General features: G+C 33.7%; 1 protein-coding gene and 1 non-coding gene across 12 annotated transcripts in view; one reads left to right on the top strand and one right to left on the bottom strand.

Annotated features, from left to right (window-relative positions):
* The window catches only part of DNAH8 (dynein axonemal heavy chain 8), a 356,347-nt gene that overhangs the window by 30,557 nt on the left and 303,240 nt on the right, over positions 1–22,550 (top strand). For all 11 annotated transcript variants that reach the window (XM_031964914.1, XM_031964911.1, XM_031964913.1 and 8 more), the window contains exons 5-9: positions 562–710; positions 3,609–3,798; positions 5,159–5,322; positions 7,820–7,996; positions 14,339–14,452. In XM_031964914.1, the coding sequence (XP_031820774.1) occupies positions 562–710; positions 3,609–3,798; positions 5,159–5,322; positions 7,820–7,996; positions 14,339–14,452 (794 nt within the window). The remainder of the gene's footprint in view (positions 1–561; positions 711–3,608; positions 3,799–5,158; positions 5,323–7,819; positions 7,997–14,338; positions 14,453–22,550) is intronic.
* On the bottom strand, positions 16,293–16,399 carry LOC111720946. The gene has a single exon (XR_002770365.1). It is a non-coding gene; the product is annotated as a U6 spliceosomal RNA (small nuclear RNA).

Genomic DNA, 22,550 nt, shown 5'->3' with positions numbered 1-22,550 from the left:
CCCTGACAAATATTAATATCCTACTTAGGTAGCACACTGCTTACATCTCTAGATTTCAATGTGTTTTCTAAGAAACTATGTAAGCAGCATATTTAAAGTCACATTTCATTTGCAATACTTTCTAATCATACTGGGGTTACTGTCCATTCACATTCATTTTAAAGGAGAGTATTTGTCTGATAGCTTAACTTCCATTTCTGAAACAGCTTCTTAGGAGACCTCTCTACAAATAATGACCTTTTATCTAGGCTGTACCTCCTAAGATCATTTGGTCATTCACCTAATTTGTCTTTGTGTAATAGTCTAATCAAGAAATAGATGCTATTTATAAAAAAAACAAATGTAGCTACATTTTGTGGGGATTTTTATCTAGAGAAATAAGATATAGGCATTTTTCTTAAGATTAGTGATTACCTATATTTTCTAATGTAGACACACTGAAAGATTCATTTAGCATATTGGAAATGTATATAATAAAATAAAATAGACAAAATTGCATACAATTCAAATGATCCATCCGATCATTTAAAAAGCTCTTAAAAAGACAATTTTCTTTTTCAGAATGTGGTCGAGTATTGACTGGAGTTGCAAAAGGAGCGAAAATAATGAGATTATATGTAGATTCTGCACCTGAGAAATTCAAAGGATTATGTTTATTTTTTGTTCGATATAAGAATGATTTTTCTATAAATGCAAAAAATATATCTGAGGTATGTTTTAAAAAATAGTTTTTGTATCTCTGGCTCTAAATAGCTCAGTCCCCTTACCAAAGTTAAGTGACTTTGATCCCACCTTCCCATCTATAAAATGAAGGAGTTGAACCAGACGAGAGATACCAGCTTTATGTTTTCTTGTCTGTCTTTTCCAAAAGCATATTTTCTTTTTAATTTGTCCCTTTGTAATATGCATCTGTGGAGGAATTCAAATTGATGAGCTCCTGGTTGTAAAGTACTATGTAGGTTTTAAGGGTTTTTGCTCTCTAAAGTCCTCCTCTCTCTTCTTCTCCCCTCATATTTTCATTCTAAAATTGATCCACTTCCCCTCTTAGCAGATTTCATTAATCCTAGAGCTTCTCTGATCAAATAATGGGAAATTTGATTTAGTAGTTTTACTTGGGGTAGTTCTTTAAGGTTTAAAATAAATGAATGCTTTTTAAGGAAGTTCATGGCTGTTACTATGAGGGAGAGAGATAAATGAAAAAAGATGATTTGGAGGTGATTTAAAAAGTGCTAGGTAGTGCCGTGGGTAGAATACTGGGCTTAAAATCATTTCTTCATAATTCAAGTCTTGAGTCAGACACAAACTAGCTGTGTGACCCTGGCCCAAGTTACTTAACTCTGCTTCAGTTTCCTCATCTGTAAACTGATCTGAAGAAGGAAATGGCAAATGACTCTAGTATCTCTGCCAAAAAACATCCCAAAATGGGGTGATGAATTGTTAGACAAACTGACATGATTGAACAACAATAAAAAAGGAAAGTGATGCTTGTGGTTAATAGTTTGTTTATTTTTAGGGTTTAAGTTTAGGGTTTACAAATCTTTGTTTCAGCAATCAATGATTAGCAGCTTGCTTCTCTTGCCTCAGTGTTGCTTTTCTCCTCAGTTGGAAGCATATTAGAGGGCTGATAGCACTGAGAACTCACCAAATCCTTAGGAAATAGGAAAAAGACAGTTGATTTCTTAAGGATGAAATTAAAGGCATCTGGATGGGTGTAAAGATTGAGAATTGACTACTTTCCCCAAGTGAAAAATAAACAGTTTACCCTTTGTTTATTTCTTAATTGACACCTACATTTCAGTCATTGGAAATTAAGGGAAAATAATTTTTGGTTTTTGACCTATTAATTGTGAGAGGACAGGTCTGTTATTTGAGTGAAAATGTCCAGTAGTTATTTGGAGATATAGGATAGAAGTTTGGGTCATGTAACTATAACTGTAATAATGCCTTAAGATGTAGAGCTTGGAGTCATCTGTATAGAGGAAATGTTTAAGGCTTAAATCAGTTGATAAAATTTTTAAGGGAGACAGTTTAAAGAAAGTAGAACAAAGTTGTAAGATTGACCCTTGAATGAACAGTTGCATCAAGAAACTAAGAAGTAGTAGTCAAAGCATAGAAGAATTTTTTAGAATGAGAAAAAATTTCTCAGAAAACTTGAACAACAGTGTCAAATTATAAGGAAGCATTAAAAAATCAGTAGTGACTTACTTGCCCATTTCATCTGCTAACTTAAAATTGTTGAAATATAAACCTTAAGTACATCAAAATAGACTCGAATTGGAAGAAAATTTAGGGCTCATTAGCAGAGCTGGAGATAGCCTCCTATACTTTCCAGTCTAGGATTTTCCCCAGTATACTATGCTTCTTCTTATAAGTATTTTATTAATATTCTATACATTCTTAGTTTTAAAAATAGGATTTGTAAAACTCATCTCTTTAAAAGTAAAGATTTTTTTTCTTTTTAATGAAGTTTGATCTTCATTCTATATTTTTTGGACAGTAAATGACCCTTTATTTCAGATAATTATTTTATTAGATAAAACTTTTATGAGAGCAGTGAGATTATTTTTTAGCATTTTCTGGCAGTGTCTAGCATAATATCATGTAGAGACGGGCTTATGGTGATGGTAATAATCAACATTATCATAATTAAAGTTAGCAGTGGAATATACCACGAGGTAGCAGAGTATGGAAGGAAAGAGTTTAAGTAGCTTTATGGAAGTCTAGAGGATCCAAGAGAAAGTGCTTAATATAATTAATGAAGAAATAGGAGAAGGAAGTGTATATATTAAGAGGAGCATGGTTAAGAAGCTTGAATATACATTGGCTGTCTGACCATGGGCAAGTCACTAAAGTTTTATTATCTGATTTGTAAAACTTTGTAAAACGATGATTTCCAGTTTTACTTATATTAGGAGGAAATTCCCACACTGGGAATTTCCCAAATCAGTGAGATCTCATGTCTATGCCACCCCCTTCTCCAACATACATCCAAGCCAATTTCAGAATTTATTTAGTATGGATCTATAGTTTTCAGGATTTCTAATTCATGTTGAGGACTCTCTTCACTGGTGCACATAAATCAACTTTACTTTAACTTGTAGCCATGGGGATTTGCAAATAACATTCCCATGTTTATAGTATGTATCAGAAGGACTGAAACCTAAGATCTTTCTGATTTGGTCAGCTCTCTTATCTTCTAAGCTATGCTTATATTTCATGTATAGTTATATAATATAGTTGATATAAGGATTTCCCTGTACTTTATCATCATCATCATTGTTACCTTCATCATCATTTTTTCAGTTCCTTTATGACATAAAGTTCCTTTATGTGAAAACAAAGGTAGCATGGACTAAAATTTGAAATTTATGAATTTGTAAATGAAACAGAAGAAAAATTTTTTCTTGTAACAAGAGACTGAATAGTTGAGCTTGAGCTAGAACCTATTATGTTGTTGATAAGACCATTTCTTTTTGGTACTATTCAAATTTCTTATAAAGTTAAATTGTTAAAATGACAACTGTAATGCCAGTTTGATGATTATAACTTTGTACTAATTTTCTGAAATATTTAATCTTTCATAAATATTTGACTGCTACATTTTACAGGAAACTCTATTTAGCTTTATGGATGCATCTGAAGGACTCTTAGTTGGAATTAAGAATATGCTGTCACAGATTTTTCTACCAGCTATTCATGCAACAAGTAATTGGGGTGCTTTAAACCAGACCACACAAGGAGAAACTGAAAAAATTATCTTCATAGAAACCATTAACAGATTCCTTGCCTTTTTAGATGGTAAGAATAAAACTATAGTTTGGAATAAAATGGATTACAAAAGAAAAGTGTCCTTGTTAAATTAAACTTGTTATAAACCACTTGTTTTCTTTTTTCTTTTTCTTTTTTTTTTAATTTAATAGCCTTTTATTTACAGGATATATACATGGGTAACTTTACAGCATTAACAATTGCCAAACCTCTTGTTCCAATTTTTCACCTCTTACCCTCCCACCCCCTCCCCTAGATGGTAGGATGACCAGTAGATGTTAAATATATTAAAATATAAATTAGATACACAATAAGTATACATGACCAAAACGATAAACCACTTGTTTTCAATCTATTGACTAGTGAACCCTGGGAAATTAGCAAATTATTACAAAAAATCCTTATCTATAGTAAATATGTCACATAACTTTTTTCTCTCCATTGTGCTATAAAAGCCATCTCATTAAGTAATTCACTAAATAATCAGACGTTATTTCTATAACTTGAATAAGTAAGGCCCATGTAAGATATTCCTTTTCAAAGAATATAGATAAAATAAATAAAATACATAATTATTGGACAGAATTACCAAATTCATAAGTTTTTGTTGTTTAGTTTCTCAATATATTAATAGTATAGGTTTTATTAAGAAAGGAGTTTCTCATGTACTAAAAGGAATCTTTTATATATGAAAAAATATGAAAATATATCTTCATACAGAAAAAAGTTAGAACCTATGCCTATTAAGAACTTCATTCAAAGCAGAATTAAAGGAAAAAAAGTTTTGTTCTACACAAAGTATGGTCAGCCTTGCAATCAGATTTAGGATTAGAGACCATTTCCAACAAGCTCTTTCCCTTCGGTAGAGATTTATATTAGAATAGGGCAACTGGTTTCTTCTATGAGAGAGGGAAGCATTTTTTCCTTTGCTAGTAAAGGCTGGTCCTGAGTGTTTTTTAAAGATACATTTGAAAATGTATCTTAATTTGTTCTTGTAACAAGAGACTGAATAGTTGAGCTTGAGCTAGAACCTATTATGTTGTTGATAAGACCATTTCTTTTTGGTACTATTCAAATTTCTTATAAAGTTAAATTGTTAAAATGACAACTGTAATGCCAGTTTATCCAATTTTAGCATCATTAAATTTGAAGAAAAGGTATCTACCAAATCACTGACATAGTCATTATTTAAGTTGTATTTCTGTATTTCTGTTTAAAATTTAATATTCTTGGGAAATAGATATTGATAAAATTCTATATTGGCATTTATTATTCAATTAATTTGAATTCAACAAATTTTTGGTGAGTGCTTATATGTGTCAGGCAACATATGGGTATTTACATTTCCTTTGGAAAGTTTATATGATTTCTAATGTTTGTTTGCTTTTAGGTGCCAGAATAAGTATTGAGGGAACTGTAGAATTAAAGAAGATAGATACTATTGACTTGACCAAATTGTATTCCTTTGAAGAAGTGTCAGTAGCAGCTGCTAATGTAGAAATGGTTCATCAACTAGAAGAAGTGCTAATGATATGGCATAAACAGATTGAACAGGTAGACTGAGCCATCATATTTCATATTTGCTTTAAATAACATTTATCCCAAATGGTTGCTAATATATAATTCTTGTATGTGAAGGGGATTCCCTGGTGGATCTCATGTGATTCATTTACTGTATATGTGACTTCAGGAGGTCACATTTTCCTAAGCCTCAGTTTCCTCATGTGTAAAATGAGACAGTTGGACTAGATGACTTCTGAGGTCTTTTTTAGCTCAATTTATGATTCTTTGGTTCTTAGCAATCAACCCATGTGTAGCTCTAGTGCAGATTCACTATTTGTGAGGTCTATTCCTATATCTGACGCTTATGTACTTGTCTAAATGGTACACAAGACAGTGATGTGTAAGGAATAAAGGTCTAGTGCTGTATACCAGAGAGGGAGGGGGCATGGATAGCTCCTTTGGAATTTGTGGGTAGAGTTAACTGGAAGAAATACTCACATTAAGCTATTCTTTTTCCAGGGAGGGTGACTCACATTTCACACTACTCTCCATAGAACCCCTACAAATGTTATTTACGATAGCCTGATCTTTGATCAACAAGCTAATTATAGATCAGTTGAAGTTGATATTAAGAATCTAGAGAAAATCAAGAGAAAAATTTTATCTGTAAAAAATTGCATAATTAATTCTGATAATCCAGGAATATTTTGAACTTTATCCCAATTCCTATGTCTTGTATATAGTCCACAAAACATATGAGGAGGCCAAGTAGGATCCTAATATTTATTGATACATTTCTTTTTATGATCAGATTCACTCAGACTTGTTTATGAATATCAAATTTAAGCCTAATGAATTTTATCACTGAACTATAATCAAACAGTGTTTTTTGGTGGACCAGAAAAAGAGTTAAAATAGTGGAAAGAATTTAAGGAATGGGAACAGTCAGATTATCTGGTTAACTGAAGGGACTGAGCCTGAAAAGAGACACCTGAAACTTGGGGAAAGTTGTTTCTGGAATTATTTTCTCTTAATTGTGTATGTAGTTCTTATCCTTCTGACTCCTTAACTAGGTCTATTATTTCTAGATTCACCCACTGCACTTAACATTTCATTTCCATATGCCTTTTATTCCTTCCTTCAATCTCTATAGAGTATTTAAATTGAATATCAGGGATGTTAATATCAAATCAGTAGGCAAGGCAAGTTTGGATTTCAAGGAAAAAAACCCACAATCATCCTCCCAAAAAAACCTGATTACAGTGCTTGCTGTACCTATATTAAAAATTTTGTAATGGTTAGTTAAAAAAATATTAACAGTGTTGTTGTCATTGACATCGATGCTCTTGGGACCATTATATAGGTAAAAAAGACTGAGGCTTTTTGACAAACTAATTGAGTAGCTGAAATTACTTGGATAAGGTCTAAGATGATTTTCCTGTTGCCAAACTCTTCTCTATAACTACCAGCATTAGAGCAGGATTTCAGCATTTATTGGTGGATTCCAGAAATTACAAAGTAGCTGAACTGTCAATCTGAAACCATATTCGTTGATTTATTAAACAGATGTCTTATGTCATTTAATAAAGTGGCAGATATAGCAAAGAATCAGTAAGAGCAAATTATGCCAAAGTAATCAATCTTATTTTTTTTGTTTTTGTTTTTGTTTTTAAGCAGGGATCCTAATGATAAAGCTAGAAACATCCATACCTATATCTATACAGAGAGAGCTATGTGTATGTGTGTGTATATATATGTAGATAGATAGATGAACACAAGCATTTCCCACCAAAACTAATTAATTTGTACTACAAAAACATAAGATTCAGGAAACAACTTTATAGGGTGAAGTTTCACATTTATTCACCTTATTTTCTGGTTGCCTTGAAATGTATTAGACCAGGTACTGAAAATTCAAAGCTAAAAGTGAAACAAGCTCTGTCCTCAAAAGTAATTTATATTATGCTAGTGGATGGGGCACAGTTGCTACACAATCAGTGAATGTCAGTGAAAAATACTTAAAAAATAAATATAAAAATCTGTGCTGGGGATCTAGAAGTGCCTTGTTTTGGCGGTGGCACTTGAACTGAACTATGAGTGGAGTTAGCGATTTTAAGGGGTGGAAGCAGAAGTGCATTTTACTTAAGGGGATCAGCCTATTCAGAAGTACAGAGTTGGAGATAAAATATCATGAATGAGAGAATATTTTGTAGTTCATTCTGGCTGTACATGAGGTAGTCATGGGAAGTCAACTGGAAGGAAATACGAGTTGGAGCCAGTTTGTGAAGATTTTAAATGTCAAACAGAGAAATTTATATCTGATCCAATCAAGATGTATTAGGTAGAAGTGAAACTTCTTGAGCAGGAGTGACATTGTCAGACATGATTTAGAAATAATCAGTTTCTCAAAATTATTGTGAATAGCTGCTCAATGGGCATTTTTATATTTTTATTTTTTCTGTAGAAATTTTACATTTATAGCAACATTTGGAGATATAGTGGAAATTTCTCAATTGAATATGTATACTCATCATTTTATTAATTGTAGGTTCTAATTGAGAGTGAACAGATGAGAAAAGAAGCTGATGATTCAGGTCCACTTACTGAATTGGAACACTGGAAGCGCATGTCTGCTAAATTTAATTTTATTATTGAGCAGATTAAAGGGCCAGATTGTAAAGCTGTCATAAATGTGTTAAATGTTGCACGTTCAAAAATATTAAAGGTAAGTCTGTTTTTGCTTTTAGTTCTTTCAAAACTAAAACAAGGTGATAATTTCCTTTTGCAAATTATTCTCACAGAACTTCTTAGTAAATACTGTGGTTTAAAGTTAAATTTTGATGTTTAAATTTACATGTGGTACCAGGATCCCTTGATACATAGCTAAGTTGGCTTCCAGCTGTCTCCAAACTTGTAATAACATTACTCACTCTTACATATTATACAGTCCAACCAGTTTGGCTTTCTTCCTCATCTGTACAGCAGATACTACTGTTTTGGGCTTCTAGAATTCCATACCATGCTGTGTTACCTTAGAACTTCTCTCAGCCTTTAGAGCTTTTTTACCCTGAAATCTCTGCAGCCTTATCCTGTAAAGCTTGCTATCTTTTTCATTTGTTTTCATTTTCATTCTTGAAGCTCCATTTTGTGGAAGGGCCCAGCTAACCTTCATTCCCCTCTAAGCCCTTCACATCCTAGAATTTCCCTTAGCAACTAGGGCTTCCTTACCCTGGGAACATGTAACTATTCTTGTGGCTGCTATAAATGTTTTGTACAGGTACATCCAAAGAGATCATAAAAGAAAGAAAAAGAGGGAAAGACTTTCATGAACTAATGCTGAGTGAGGTAACCAGAATAGAAAGACATTGTACGTGGTAAAACAAGATTGTGTGATGATCACTTGTGGTAGATGTAGATTTTTTCTGCAATACAGTGATCCAAGACAATTCTAATGGATTTGGGAATGAAAAATGCCAACCGCAACCAGAGATAGAACAATGGAGTTTTAATACAGATTGAAGCATATATTTTCACCTTTTTTATTCTTCCTTGTGGTTTTTCCTTTTTTAATGATTTTTCTTAACAACATGACTAATATGGAAATATTATTTAAAATTTGGAACAAAAAATCTTATGAAAATAAAGTTGAAAACTATCTTGTAATTGGAAAAATAAAATACTATTATGTAAAAAGAATTTAAAATTTTTTAAAAAGATGCAAATTAAAACAGTTTTGAGATACCACCTCAATATCATATTGGCTAATATGACAGAAAAGGAAAATGATAGTGGAGAAGATAATGGAGAAATTGGAACACAGATGTGCATTATTGGTGGAGTTATGAAGTGATCCAATCATACTGGAGAGCAATTTAGGAATATACCCAGTTTATATATTATAAAGCAGCAGTCACCAAAACCATTTGGTACTGGCTAAGAAATAGATTAGTTGATCAGTGGAACAGGTTAGGTTCACAAGACAGTATAGTCAACTATAGCAATTTAGTGTTTGACAAATCCAAAGATCCTAACTTTTGGGATAAGAATTCATTATTTGACAAAAACTGTTGGGATAACTGGAAATTAGTATGGCAGAAATTAGGCATGGACCCACACTTAACACCGTATACCAAGATAAGATCAAAATGGGTCCATGATTTAGACATAAAGAACGAGATTATAAACAAATTGGAGGAACATAGGATAGTTTATCTCTCAGACTTGTGGAGGAGGAAGAAATTTGTGACTAAAGACGAACTAGAGACCATTATTGATCACAAAATAGAAAATTTTGATTATATCAAATTAAAAAGCCTTTGTACAAACAAAACTAATGTAAACAAGATTAGAAGGGAAGCAACAAACTGGGAAAACATCTTCACAGTTAAAGGTTCTGATAAAGGCCTCATTTCCAAAATATACAGAGAACTGACTCTAATTTATAAGAAACCAAGCCATTCTCCAATTGATAAATGGTCAAAGGATATGAATAGACAATTTTCAGATGATGAAATTGAAATTATTACCACTCATATAAAAGAGTGTTCCAAATCACTACTGATCGGAGAAATGCAAATTAAGACAACTCTGAGATGCCAGTACACACCTGTCAGATTGGCTAGAATGACAGGGAAAGATAACGCGGAATGTTGGAGGGGATGTGGGAAAACAGGGACACTGATACATTGTTGGTGGAATTGTGAATGAATCCCAACCATTCTGGAGAGCAATCTGGAATTATGCCCAAAAAGTTATCAAACTGCGCATACCCTTTGATCCAGCAGTGTTTCTACTGGGCTTATACCCCAAGGAGATACTAAAGAAGGGAAAGGAACCAGTATGTGCCAAAATGTTTGTGGCAGCCCTGTTTATAGTGGCTAGAAGCTGGAAACTGAGTGGATTCCCATCAACTGGAGAATGGTTGGGTAAATTGTGGTATATGAATGTTATGGAATATTATTGTTCTGTAAGAAATGACCAGCAGGATGAATACAGAGAGGCTTGGAGAGAATTACATGAACTGATGCTAAGTGAAATGAGCAGAACCAAGAGATCATTATATATGTCAACAACGATACTGTATGAAGATGTAATCTGATGGAAGTGGATTTCTTTGACAAAGAGACCTAATTCAGTTTCAATTGATCAATAATGGACAGAAGCAGCTACACCCAAAGAAAAAAACACTGGGAAATGAATGTAAACTCTTTGCATTTTTGTTTTTCTTCCCGGGTTATTTTTACCTTTTGAATCCAATTCTCCCTGTGCAACAAGAAAACTGTTTGGATCTTCACACATACATTGTATCTAGGATATACTAGGACATATTCAACATATATAGGACTGCTTGCCATCTAGGGGAGGGGATGGAGGGTAGGAGGGAAAAATCGGAACAGAAGTGAGTGCAAGAGATAATGTTGTAAAAAATATTACCCTGGCATGGATTCTGTCAATAAAAAGTTACTATAAAAAAAAAAAGAAATACACCCAGTTTAAAACTCTCCATACTCTTTCATCATTAACTTTTTCTGTCATTTTAGTTAAACTGAGAGGTGTGAGGTAGTATTCAGAGTTGTTTTAATTTGCATTTTTCTAATTAGTAGTGATTTAGAGCATTTTTTCATATAACTACAGATAGTTTTAATTTCTTCATCTGAAAACTGCCTGTTCGTATCCTTTGACCACTTATCAGTTGGGAAATAACTTGTATTCTTATAAATTTGAGTTTGTTCTCTATCAGAAACACTGGATGTAAAAAGTGTTTCCCAGCTTTCTGCTTCCTTTCTAATCTTGACTGCATTGGTTTTGTTTGTGCAAAAACTTTTTTATTTAATGTAATCAAAACTATTCATTTCATATTTCATACTGTTCTCTATTTATTCTTTGATCATAAACTCTTTCCGTCTCCGAACAGAAAACACTATCCCTTGCTCTCCTTGTTTACTTACAGCATCACCCTTTATGTCTTAAATCATGAACCCATTTTAACCTTATCTTGGTATAGTGTGTGAAATGTGGGTCTATGCCTAATTTTTGCTATATTCTTTTCTAGTTTTCTTAGCAATTCTTGTAAAATAGTGAATTTTTATTACAGAAGCTGTAGTCTTTGGGTTTATCAAACACTAACTAGATTACTATAGTCACTGAATATTGTGCCTTACGTACCTAACTTGTTCTACTGATCAACCACTGTATTTCATAGGTAGTACCAAATGGTTTTGATGACTGCCACTTTATAGTGTTTACACTTTTGGTCTGGTATGGCTTTAACTACTCCGGAAGCCAAAAGATCCCAAATGAGAGGTGTTTTTACAAAAGAAAGAAGTATCCAAAAAGTAGAAGGCAGCATTATAAATCAAGAAAACAATATAATTGCTATGAAACTGGTATTACCGTAGCTGGGGAAAATATGATTGGTTACAAATTCTGAAGCATCACAAGTATGGGGGACATTATGATTTGCTAGAAATTGGGAATGCAGGCTAACAACAACCCCTCCTTCCATTCAGGAAATTGTCATTGTCTACATGCAAGACTAAATAATGGTAACAGATTTCTTCTAATTGTATATGGGTAGTTAGTGTTATAGATATAACGAATTTTCTTTTAATTAAAGTGATTTATAGGAAAACTGAATTTTAAACTTTACTCAGAGAGATTAATGAACCTATTTGAACTTATGAATTCAGAGACAAAGAAACGTGATTTAGGCAGCTGTAGAAAATGTTAGCAGTGATGTAGAATAGAATTAATTTGATTTTCCAAAAGGGTCAAATAAAAATCCTCTCTTTGGAAAATATTTTGTATTCTAACACCTTCCTACCTTTCTAGTCTTCATGTACTTCATTCTCCTTCACATAATCTATAACCAGTCACACTGACTTACTTTGTTCTTGTTCCTTAAAACAAGACATTTTATTTCCTGACTGGCCCAAATAACTTAAATGAAAGGGAGACCTTTTCACCTCTGCTTCCTGGCTTCCTTCAAGTCTCAGATGAAATCCCACCTTCTCCTGGAAACCTTTTCTAATCCTCCTTAAAGCTAATGACTTCATTCTTTTGATATCTCCAGTTTATATTCTGTGCATCTTGTTGGTAAGCAGTTGTTTTTGTTATTTCTCCTGTAAAACTGTGAGCAAATTGAGAACAGAGATTTTTGTCTTTCTTTTTATTTCTAGTCTTTAACACATTTTTGCCCTTATGCAAAAATTGAATTCCCTTATCAAAGTTTATCTTCTTATTTTAATGAGATTGACAATGCAAAGACTTTTATTTTATTTATTTTATACATTCTGTTTTGTATTTTGTGATCTCTGCCCCATGTTTGGTTTATAAATTTTCCCTTTAACCATCTGTCTGTCTATCCATCTACTTTTCATGTGTGTATGTTTATGCATGCATATACCTATGTGTGTATATATGTTTCTTTTTGTGATAGATGGACCCCAGAATGGGGCAACAAGATAGTTTGTTTTCCACAGAGAACTAGAATTCTGAAAATAATTAACAAAATTGCTTAACAGGTATATTCAACCAATCAGAAATGAGTATGTATCCTTTTCAACCAGTATTATTACAAACTCTGATCTGGCTCAGATTGGTCAGGGTCAGTGATCTGGAAAAGGCAAAAGGGGGAATGAGCATGCTTAATAGACTAATTGAATGTTAACCAACACACCCCATAGGAGTGTTGAACGTAGGATATATGACAAGGGAGGGAGAACATATCTAGAAAGGCATGAAAAAAGCAGAGAAAGAGGTGTTATTAGTTAACAGAAAATTAACCAATTGGGAATAACTTGGTGGTAACCGGGAGGGGTTTGGTTAATAAAACACACCCTCACTTTTGTACCAACATACTCCTCCACCATAAGGACAGGATTTGCTTCCTGCAGGAATGTAATAAATGCTCCTTCATTGTGGAGACTTTTTGTCATTTTGGGGAGTCTTGGACCTGACTGTGTTCATAACACCCAATAGTTATTTTTAAAATAATGGTTATTTTTTCAAAGATGTGATTTTTTTATATTTAGATCATTTATCTCTTTGAACGTTATAGTAGTATAGGGAATGTTGAAAGATGGTGGTCTAAAACTATTTTCTACTTAATTGCTTTACAGTTTTCCTAGCAGTTCATTTCAAAAATAGGGATTCATTCCCTGGGTAGTTACAATTTTTTTGACTTATATTCAGCTATAATGTTAATTTGTTTTCTATGTATGCTTGTTTGTTCAATTTCAATGATCCTCTTTTTCTAAATTTTTAAGAAGTACCAAATACATTATCCAGCTATTTATTTAATAATCAACAATGCAACATTCTTCATTCTTAATTTTTTCATTTTTTCCCTAGAATTCTTGATTTTTTGTTTCTCTAAATACATTTTTCATAAATTTATTATTATCTTATTCTATAGATTCTTAATCTACTTTGATAGTATGATTAGTATAACATTTGAAGCAATAAATTTAATTGGTATTGCCAAGCCATGAAAAATGAATAACCTCTCTAGTTATTTGTCAGCTTTTATTTTAGTAAAAAATATTTTATAGTTCTTCACTGAATATTCACCATTGAATGGCATCAGTCAACTTCAGAAAACATTTGTCAAATGCCTTTTATGTTCAGATCACTCTGTTAGATATTGGGGAGATAGATTACTTAGGACAAAATTTCTTCCCTGTATATTGTTTCCCATTTTCAGAAGCAAACAAATAACTACTTGTTTTATGTATAGAAATGTGGCCAAAGGGAACAGCCTTAATATTTTGAATAAACTAAAGTTCTTTTGTTGACTGAAAGGCCATGAGACTTAGTAAAGAGAAATATATCTACATTCAGGAAATCTGAGTTTGGATTCTGCCATGTACATATAATAGCTATCTATGTCATCTGATCCCCCAGAACCTCAAGTTCTTTATCTATAAAATGTGGGAATATTTTCAGTACCTTTGTTACAAGATTACTGTAAGGAAAATTATTTATAAATTATAAAGCAATGCATTATTTATATAATCCATTTTGATGTTACTAGATATTCTTTTTCAAAATAAATTTTTTTCTTCAGAACTGGCGTGATTTGGATGCAAGAATTACAGATACAGCAAATGAATCAAAAGATAATGTTAGATATTTGTATACACTGGAGAAAGTTTGTCAACCCCTCTACAACTATGACTTAGTAAGTATACTTTTAAAAATGCAGTATGCAGTTTAAATCTTATAAAAATTATAATAAATGTTTACATTTTTCATAATTTGAAAATATATATATTATGGCAGTTAGAAGGAGTATATGTAGACAGAGGGCACAGTTGTGAGTTAAATATGAAGGACTGATATCTAAAAAAAGAATGTACTGTGAGAAAGGGAAGGGGAGAAGTGGAATGGTGTAAATTATCTGCCATAAAGAGGCAAAAAAAAAAAAAAAAAAAAAAAAAAAAAAAGCTTTTACAAGGGAGGGGAGGAGAGAGTGAGTGAACATACATAGTCAAAATGGGTTTAGAAATCTATCTTACCTTCAGGTAAGTAGTGGGGAATGGGATACAGGAAAGGAGGAGGATGATAAAAGAGAGGGTATATTGGGGGAGGGAATGTTCAGAAGCAAAATACTTAAGGAGGAACAGAGTGAGAAAAGAGAGAATAGAATAAATTGGGGGGAATACTATTGTAGCAATAGTAATTCTTTTCACAATGAAAAACTTGAAGCAAGTTTTTCTGATAAGGCTTCATTTTTCAAAAGCAGCGGGTACTGAGTCACATTTTAAAAAAAATAACAGCCATGTCTCAATTGATAAATAATCAAAAGATCTGTGCCCAAAGGTCTATAAATTCATGCATTTTCTTTTGACCTAACAATAGCACTACTAGGCATGAATTCCAAAAGAGACTTTTTAAAAAGTAAAAGAACCTATATGTACAAATATAGTTATAGCAGCTCTCTTCTCAGGGCAAAAGACTGGAAATCTGTCTCTCTGTCTATATGTGTCTCTCTGTCTCTGTCTCTTAGCTCTCTCTCTCTCCTCTCTCTTTCCCCTTTCTCTTTCTTGTCTGTGTCTTTCATTTCTTTTCTTGAGGGTTTTTTGATCCCCAAGTCTCATTTTAGCTCTAAGATTTTAAGTTAAGTAATAGAGAACTGGTGCTATTATCGTAGGAAGATTTACCTTGTGTTCTTCCTGCTTCTACAGGTACAGCGAGGTAGGTGGTGCTTTAAAAATCTTGGATCTGAAATCAGAAAAACTACAGTTCAAACTGCAGATCATTGCTAACTTAAATCATTTAACTTCTGCCAAAATAATTTTCTTCCTCTCTGAAATGGATGCAATAATAGCACCATCTCTGTTTTACAGGATTATGAGAATCAAATGAGATGACATATGTAGAATGCTTAAAAATGTCATATAAATGTTAGCTAGGTGATGGCTTTCCTAACTTCTTTCTCACCTCTTCCCTTCTGACACAGAGAATTGACCTATTTAGCTTTTCACTTTAGAGTTTATGAAGCTTCCTCAGTTATGAAAGAAAGAAATACTAAATCAGAAACAACAGATGACAGTAGTGGAAAGGGAAGCATATGGACACATTTCTGAAAGTTTGAGAGGAAACAAGAAGAAACAATTAAATAAGGGACCAACAAAGATTCCTGGGAATTTATATTTTCAGGAATCTGCAGCTCCCCACAATTCCTTTCTTCTTTAGATTTATCTCAGAGTCCTTCTAATTGTCATCTCTATCCCTTTAACCACTCCTGCAGGTCAACGGAAACAGTAACATGGAACTGAGGAGTTTTTATCTTACCTTTGCAGGGAGATTTGTGTCCCCACATTAAGAGGTAGAAGAATTATTAGCAGTCAATATAGCAATATCAGTCAAATTCCATAGTACTATTTATATAGTACATTCTATTATATGTTAGGCACATTATGGCTCATATAGGATTTTGGAAGCTGGCCTGAGAGCGTAACCACATATTTAACATTGGTTCTTTAGGAAAATGTATTTCAAGTTTTCAAATTATTCACAAATATATATTTTTATCTTTCAAAAATTTGCATGTCTTTGCGCAAGGGCCATGCTAATCTTCTCTGTATCAGTTCAATCTTAGTATTTGTGCTGCTGAAGCAAGCACTACAAATACTTTTTTAAACGTAATTTGTTTTTCAGTTGGGAGCTGAATATATCCTTTTTTTTTTTTTTTTTTTTTTAATAAATTTTAATTGCCCGAACCCATCCAGGGTAATTTTTTACATTATCCCTTGCACTCACTTCTGTTCCGATTTTTCCCCTCCCTCCCTCCACCCCTTCCCCCAGATGGCAAGCAGTCTTATACATGTTAAATAGGTTATACAGTAGATCTTGGATACAATATATGTGTGCAGAACCAAACAGTTCTCTTGTTGCTCAGGGAGAATTGGATTTAGAAGGTATAAATAACCCGGGAAGAAGAACAAAAATGCAGGCAATTTACATTCATTTCCTAGTGTTCTTTTTTTGGGTGTAGCTGCTTCTGTCCATCCTTGATCAATTGAAACTGAGTTAGATCTTCTCTTTGTCGAAGAAATCCCTTCCATCAGAATACATCCTCATACAGTATCATTGTTGAGGTATATAATGATCTCCTGGTTCTGCTCATTTCACTCAGCATTAGTTCATGTAAGTCTCGCCAATCCTCTCTGTATTCATCCTGCTGGTCATTTCTTACAGAACAATACTATTCCATAACATTCATATACCACAATTTACTCAACCATTCTCCAATTGATGGTCATCCATTCATTTTTCCAACTTCTAGCCACTCAAACAGGGCTGCCACAAACATTTTGGCACATACAGGTCCCTTTCCTTCTTTTAAGTATCTCTTTGTATAAAGCCCAGTAGAAACACTGCTGGATCAAAGGGTATGCACAGTTTGATAACTTTTTGAGCATAGTTCCAAATTGCTCTCCAGAATGGCTGGACAATTCCACCAACAATGTATCAGTGTCCCTGTTTTCCCACATCCCCTCCAACATTCTATGTTATCTTTCCCTGTCATTCTAGCCAATCTGACAGGTGTGTAGTGGTATCTCAGAGTTGTTTTAATTTGCATTTCTCCGATCAGTAGTGATTTGGAACCTTTCTTTCTATAGTGGTAATAGTTTCAATTTCATCATCTGAAAATTGTCTGTTCATATCCTTTGACCATTTATCAATTGGAGAATGACTTGATTTCTTATAAATTAGAGTCAATTCTCTATATATTTTGGAAATGAGTCCTTTATCAGAATCTTTGACTATAAAAATGTTTTTCCAGTTTATTTTTCTTTCTAATCTTGCCTGAATTAGTTTTGTTTGTACAAAAACTTTTCAATTTGATATAATCAAAATTTTCTATTTTGTAGTCAATAGTGATCTCTAGTTCTTCTTTGGTCATAAATTCCTTCTTTTTCCACAGGTTTGAGAGGTAAACTATCCTATGCTCTTCCAATTTATTTATAATCTCATTCTTTATGCCTAGATCATGAACCCATTTTGACCTTATCTTGGTGTACTGTGTTAAGTGTGGGTCAATGCCTAGTTTCTGCCATACTAATTTCCAATTTTCCCAGCAATTTTGTCAAACAGTGAGTTCTTATCCCAAAAACTGGAGTCTTTGGGTTTGTCAACACTAGATAATTAAAGTTATTGGCTGTTTTGTCCTTTGAACCTAACCTATTCCATTGATCAACTTGTCTATTTCTTAGCCAATACCAGATGGTTTAGTAACCGTTGCTTTATAATATAATTTTAGATCTGGTACAGCTAGGCCACCTTCATTTGATTTTTTTCTCATTAATTCCCTTGAAATTCTTTACCTTTTGTTTTTCCATATGAACTTTGTTATTTTTTCTAGGTCATCAAAATAGTTTTTGGGAAGTCTGATTGGTATAGCGCTAAATAAATAGATTAGTTTAGGTAGTATCGCCATCTTTATTATATTTGCTCGCCCAATCCAAGAGCATTTAACATTTTCCCAGTTGGTTAGATCAGACTTAATTTGTGTGGAAAGTGTTTTGTAGTTTTGCTCATAAAGTTTCTGATTTTCCCTTGGCAGATAGATTCCTAAATATTTTATACTATCAGTAGTTACTTTAAATGGAATTTCTCTTTGTAACTCTGACTGTTGGATTTTGTTAGTGATATATAAGAATACTGATGACTTATGTGGGTTTATTTTATAACCAGCAACTTTGCTAAAGTTGTGGATTATTTCTAAAAACTTTTTAGTAGAATCTCTGGGGTTCTCTAATTTTACCATCATATCATCAGCAAAGAGTGATAATTTGGTTTCCTCATTGCCTGTTCTTATTCCTTTAATCTCTTTCTCAGCTCTTATTGCCAAAGCTAGCATTTCTAATACAATATTAAATAGTAACGGTGATAGTGGGCAATCTTGTTTCACTCCTGATCTTATTGGGAATGGTTGCAGTTTGTCCCCATTACATATGATGCTTACTGCTGGTTTTAAATAGATGCTACTGATTATTTTAAGGAAAAGTCCATTTATTCCTATACACTCAAGTGTTTTTAATAGGAATGGATGTTGGATTTTATCAAATGATTTTTCTGCATCTATTGAGATGATCATATGGTTTTTGTTAATTTGGTTATTATTATGGCCAATTATACTGATAGTTTTCCTAATATTGAACCAGCCCTGCATTCCTGGTATAAATCCTACTTGATCATGGTGTATTATCCTGGGGATGATTTTCTGTAATCTTTTTGCTAATATTTTATTTAAGATTTTAGCATCGATATTCATTAGAGAGATTGGTCTATAATTTTCTTTCTCTGTTTTCAGCCTACCTGGTTTAGGTATCAGTACCATGTCTGTGTCATAAAAGGAGTTTGGTAGGACTCCTTCAGTCCCTATTTTTTCAAATAGTTTATATAGCATTGGGGTTAATTGTTCTTTAAATGTTTGGTAGAATTCACATGTAAATCCATCTGGTCCTGGGGATTTTTTTTAGGGAGTTGATTAATAGCTTGTTGTATTTCTTTTTCTGAAAAGGGAGTATTTAAGGAATTTACTTCCTCCTCTGATAATCTGGGAAGCTTATATTGTTGGAGGTAGTCATCCATTTCGCTTAGGTTATCAAATTTATTGGAGTATAGTTGGGCAAAATAACCCCTTATTATTTCTTTAATTTCCTCTTCATTGGTGGAAAGTTCTCCCTTTTCATTTTTAAGACTACTAACTTGATTTTCCTCTCTCCTTTTTCTCATCAGATTTACCAAAGGTTTATCAATTTTATTGGTATTTTCATAAAACCAACTCTTAGTTTTATTTATTAGTTCAATAGTTTTTTTTTTAACTTTCAATATTATTAATTTCTCCTTTTAATTTTAGAATTTCAAGTTTAGTAATTGATTGGGGGTTTTTAATTTGGTCGTCTTCTAGCTTTTTAAGTTGCAAGTCCAATTCATTGATCTTCTCTTTCTCTATTTTGTTCAAGTAAGCCTCTAAGAATATAAAGTTTCCCCTTATTACCACTTTGGCTGCATCCCACAAATTTTGGTATGATGTCTCAGCATTGTCATTATCTTGAGTGAAGTTATTAATTGTGCCTATAATTTGCTGTTTCACCCAATCATTCTTTAAGATGAGATTATTTAGTTTCCACTTACTTTTTGATTTATTTACACCTAACTTTTTGTTGAATGTAGTTTTATTGCATTATGATCTGAAAAGAAAGCATTTACTATTTCTACCTTCCTCCATTTAATTTTGAGGTCTTTATGTCCTAATATATGGTCAGTTTTTGTGTAGGTTCCATGAACTGCTGAGAAGAAAGTATTCTCCTTTCTGTCACCATTCAGTTTTCTCAGAGATCTGTCTAAATTTTTAATATTCTATTTATCTCAATTTCTTTCTTATTTGTTTTGTATTTGTTTATCTAAATCTGAGGTGCAAGATTAGATCTCCCGCTATTATAGTTTTGTGTCTATTTCTTCTCATAACTTTCTTCCTCCTTTAGGAAGTTGATGTTATACCACTTATGCATATATGTTTAATATGATTTGCTTCATTTCTATATACCTTTTGAAGATATGTTTCCTTTCTTTCCCTTTTAATTAGATCAATTTTTGCTTTGCTTGATCTGAGATAAGGATGCTACCCTGCTTTTTACTTCACCAAGCATAAAGTTCTCTGCCTTTTTATCTTTCTCTGTTGTATCTCCCTGTTTTTTGTTTCTTGTAAATAACATTTGGTAGGGTTCTGACGTCCCAGTCTGTATCCGTCTCCTCTTTTGGGGGAGTTCATCCCTTCACATTTTGGTTAAAATTATAATTCATTTCCCCTTTAATACCCGATTATGCTTTTCTTTTTCTTGCCCTCCTTCTCCTTTAATAAACTTATTGGTCCCTTGTTCCAAGCTCTCCCTCTTTTTTCCCTCCCTCCTCCCTTTAATTCCTTCCCTTTCTTGTACCCTTCCCTTATTATCTTTTCCTTTTCCCTTTTCCTCTCCCACTTTTTAATGGATGAGAAAATTCTCTGTAAAACAAATGTCAATTATTTCAATTTGGGAAACTCTGATGAGGGTAAGTTCCCAATGTTCCTCCCCTCTTAAGTTCCCTCAGATATGATGGTTTCCTTTCCTCATCGTTGCATGCAGTTTCCCTTTTTTTCTCCCCTTTCCCTATTTCTGCCTGTCCCTTTCCATTTCTCTTCCCTTTTTTATGCTATATCAGTAAAATCAACTTCTACATGTGGTTTTTATGTATATCCACTACAGAAATACAGTTCTCAAGAGTTCCTTTTACCTTTTTCTACTTGTCTTGAGTCCTGTTGTTGGAGATCAAATTTTTTTGTTTAAGTCTGTTTTTTTCTTTAGAAACAGATGGAATTCCTCTGTTTCATTAAATGTCCATCTTCTTCCATGGAAAAAAATGCTCAGCTTAACTGGGTAGTTTATTCTTGGCTGCATTCCAAGTTCTTTTGCCTTTCGGAATATCAAATTCCAGGCCCTTCGATCCTTTAATGTTGAGACAGCCAGATCTTGTGTGACTGCCCTGGGGCTAGACGCTGAACAGTGAGAGTTTCACTACCCCGTCCTGGGACTGTGGGTATTAGCAGTTGAGCAGAGAATGGATTTGCAGGGACCGGAAGTGTCTCTGCCCAGGAAGCACAGTCCTGCTGGGGAAGTTCTATTGCCCCAGGCTGAGCCCCCCACTCTGCTGATTAGAGGATGCCCAGGCTGTGACCCCCTGCCATGTGGATTTGTAATTGCCCCGGCAAAAGCCCCAAACTGCAGAATGTGGCTGCAGGGCTGCGTTTCAGTCTGCCTGAGTCACTTCCAGGTTTGAATAGCTACAGCCAGATCTTGTTAGGTTCTGGCGTTTTTTTAGAGTACCCTCTGTTTCAGGCTTTAATTTCTCTGCCAGTTTACTGCTTTGTAATCAAGGCAGAGCAGTTAGCCTATAGCAGAGTGGTCTCTATAACTTCTCTAGCCACAGAGATCACCCCGCCCCTGGTCTGCTCAGGATGCTAGTCTCTCACTGCCTGTGCTAGTCTGTTCCTGGCCCCTCAGGACAAACCTTTCCTGGCGATCTTCCAGATTGACTTAAGCTGGTAAAGTTGTATGCTTCTGATCTTCATGAATTTAAACAGTGAAGAGCTATTTGAGGCTGGATAAAATAGTTGGTTATGAGGGGAATGAGAGGAGCTTAGAAAGTCATGTGTGCCTTCTCCACCATCTTGGCTCTGCCTCCACTAATCCCTGCATATATCCTTTTAAAACTTAAACATTCAAATACTTAAGAATTTCTTTATAAATTGATTATATCCTTGGGAGTAGAAACTATGTATTAGGTGAATGGGGCCAGGAGGGCCTCTGTATTAAGGACAGGGAAAGAAAAACAAGTTGTTGTCCACTAGGACAGATGTAGGGGACATGAGTTATGATAAACAAGACATGGTTAACCACACACCCAAGTGCAAGGAGCTTGAGTCCCAGTAGACAGGATGACAGGAACCTTGGGTCCTGTTACGTTTCTATTCCAATGGTTAAGAAGTAAATATCTCCCTTGAAAGGGCCTAACATCTTCTGCCTCCACTCCTATGTTTCCGTATAAAATACCCATCCTGGAGTACTCCCTTATGTTAAGGACTATACCTAAGTGTGAAAGGGCAGGTCAGTTCTCTGGAAGGCCCCACAGCTGTGAATTAATAACACTCTCAAAGGAATTGCAAATCAGCTTTTAGTGATACAGATGTTGCTTGTGAATTGGGAATGAAATAAATCTGAGGCAAGAGG

Source organism: Sarcophilus harrisii, chromosome 4 (assembly GCF_902635505.1).
Source record: "Sarcophilus harrisii chromosome 4, mSarHar1.11, whole genome shotgun sequence".
NCBI classification, from domain to species: Eukaryota; Metazoa; Chordata; class Mammalia; order Dasyuromorphia; family Dasyuridae; genus Sarcophilus; species Sarcophilus harrisii.
The sequence above is the reverse complement of the archived record's forward strand: the minus strand, read 5'-3'. Positions and strand labels throughout refer to the sequence as shown.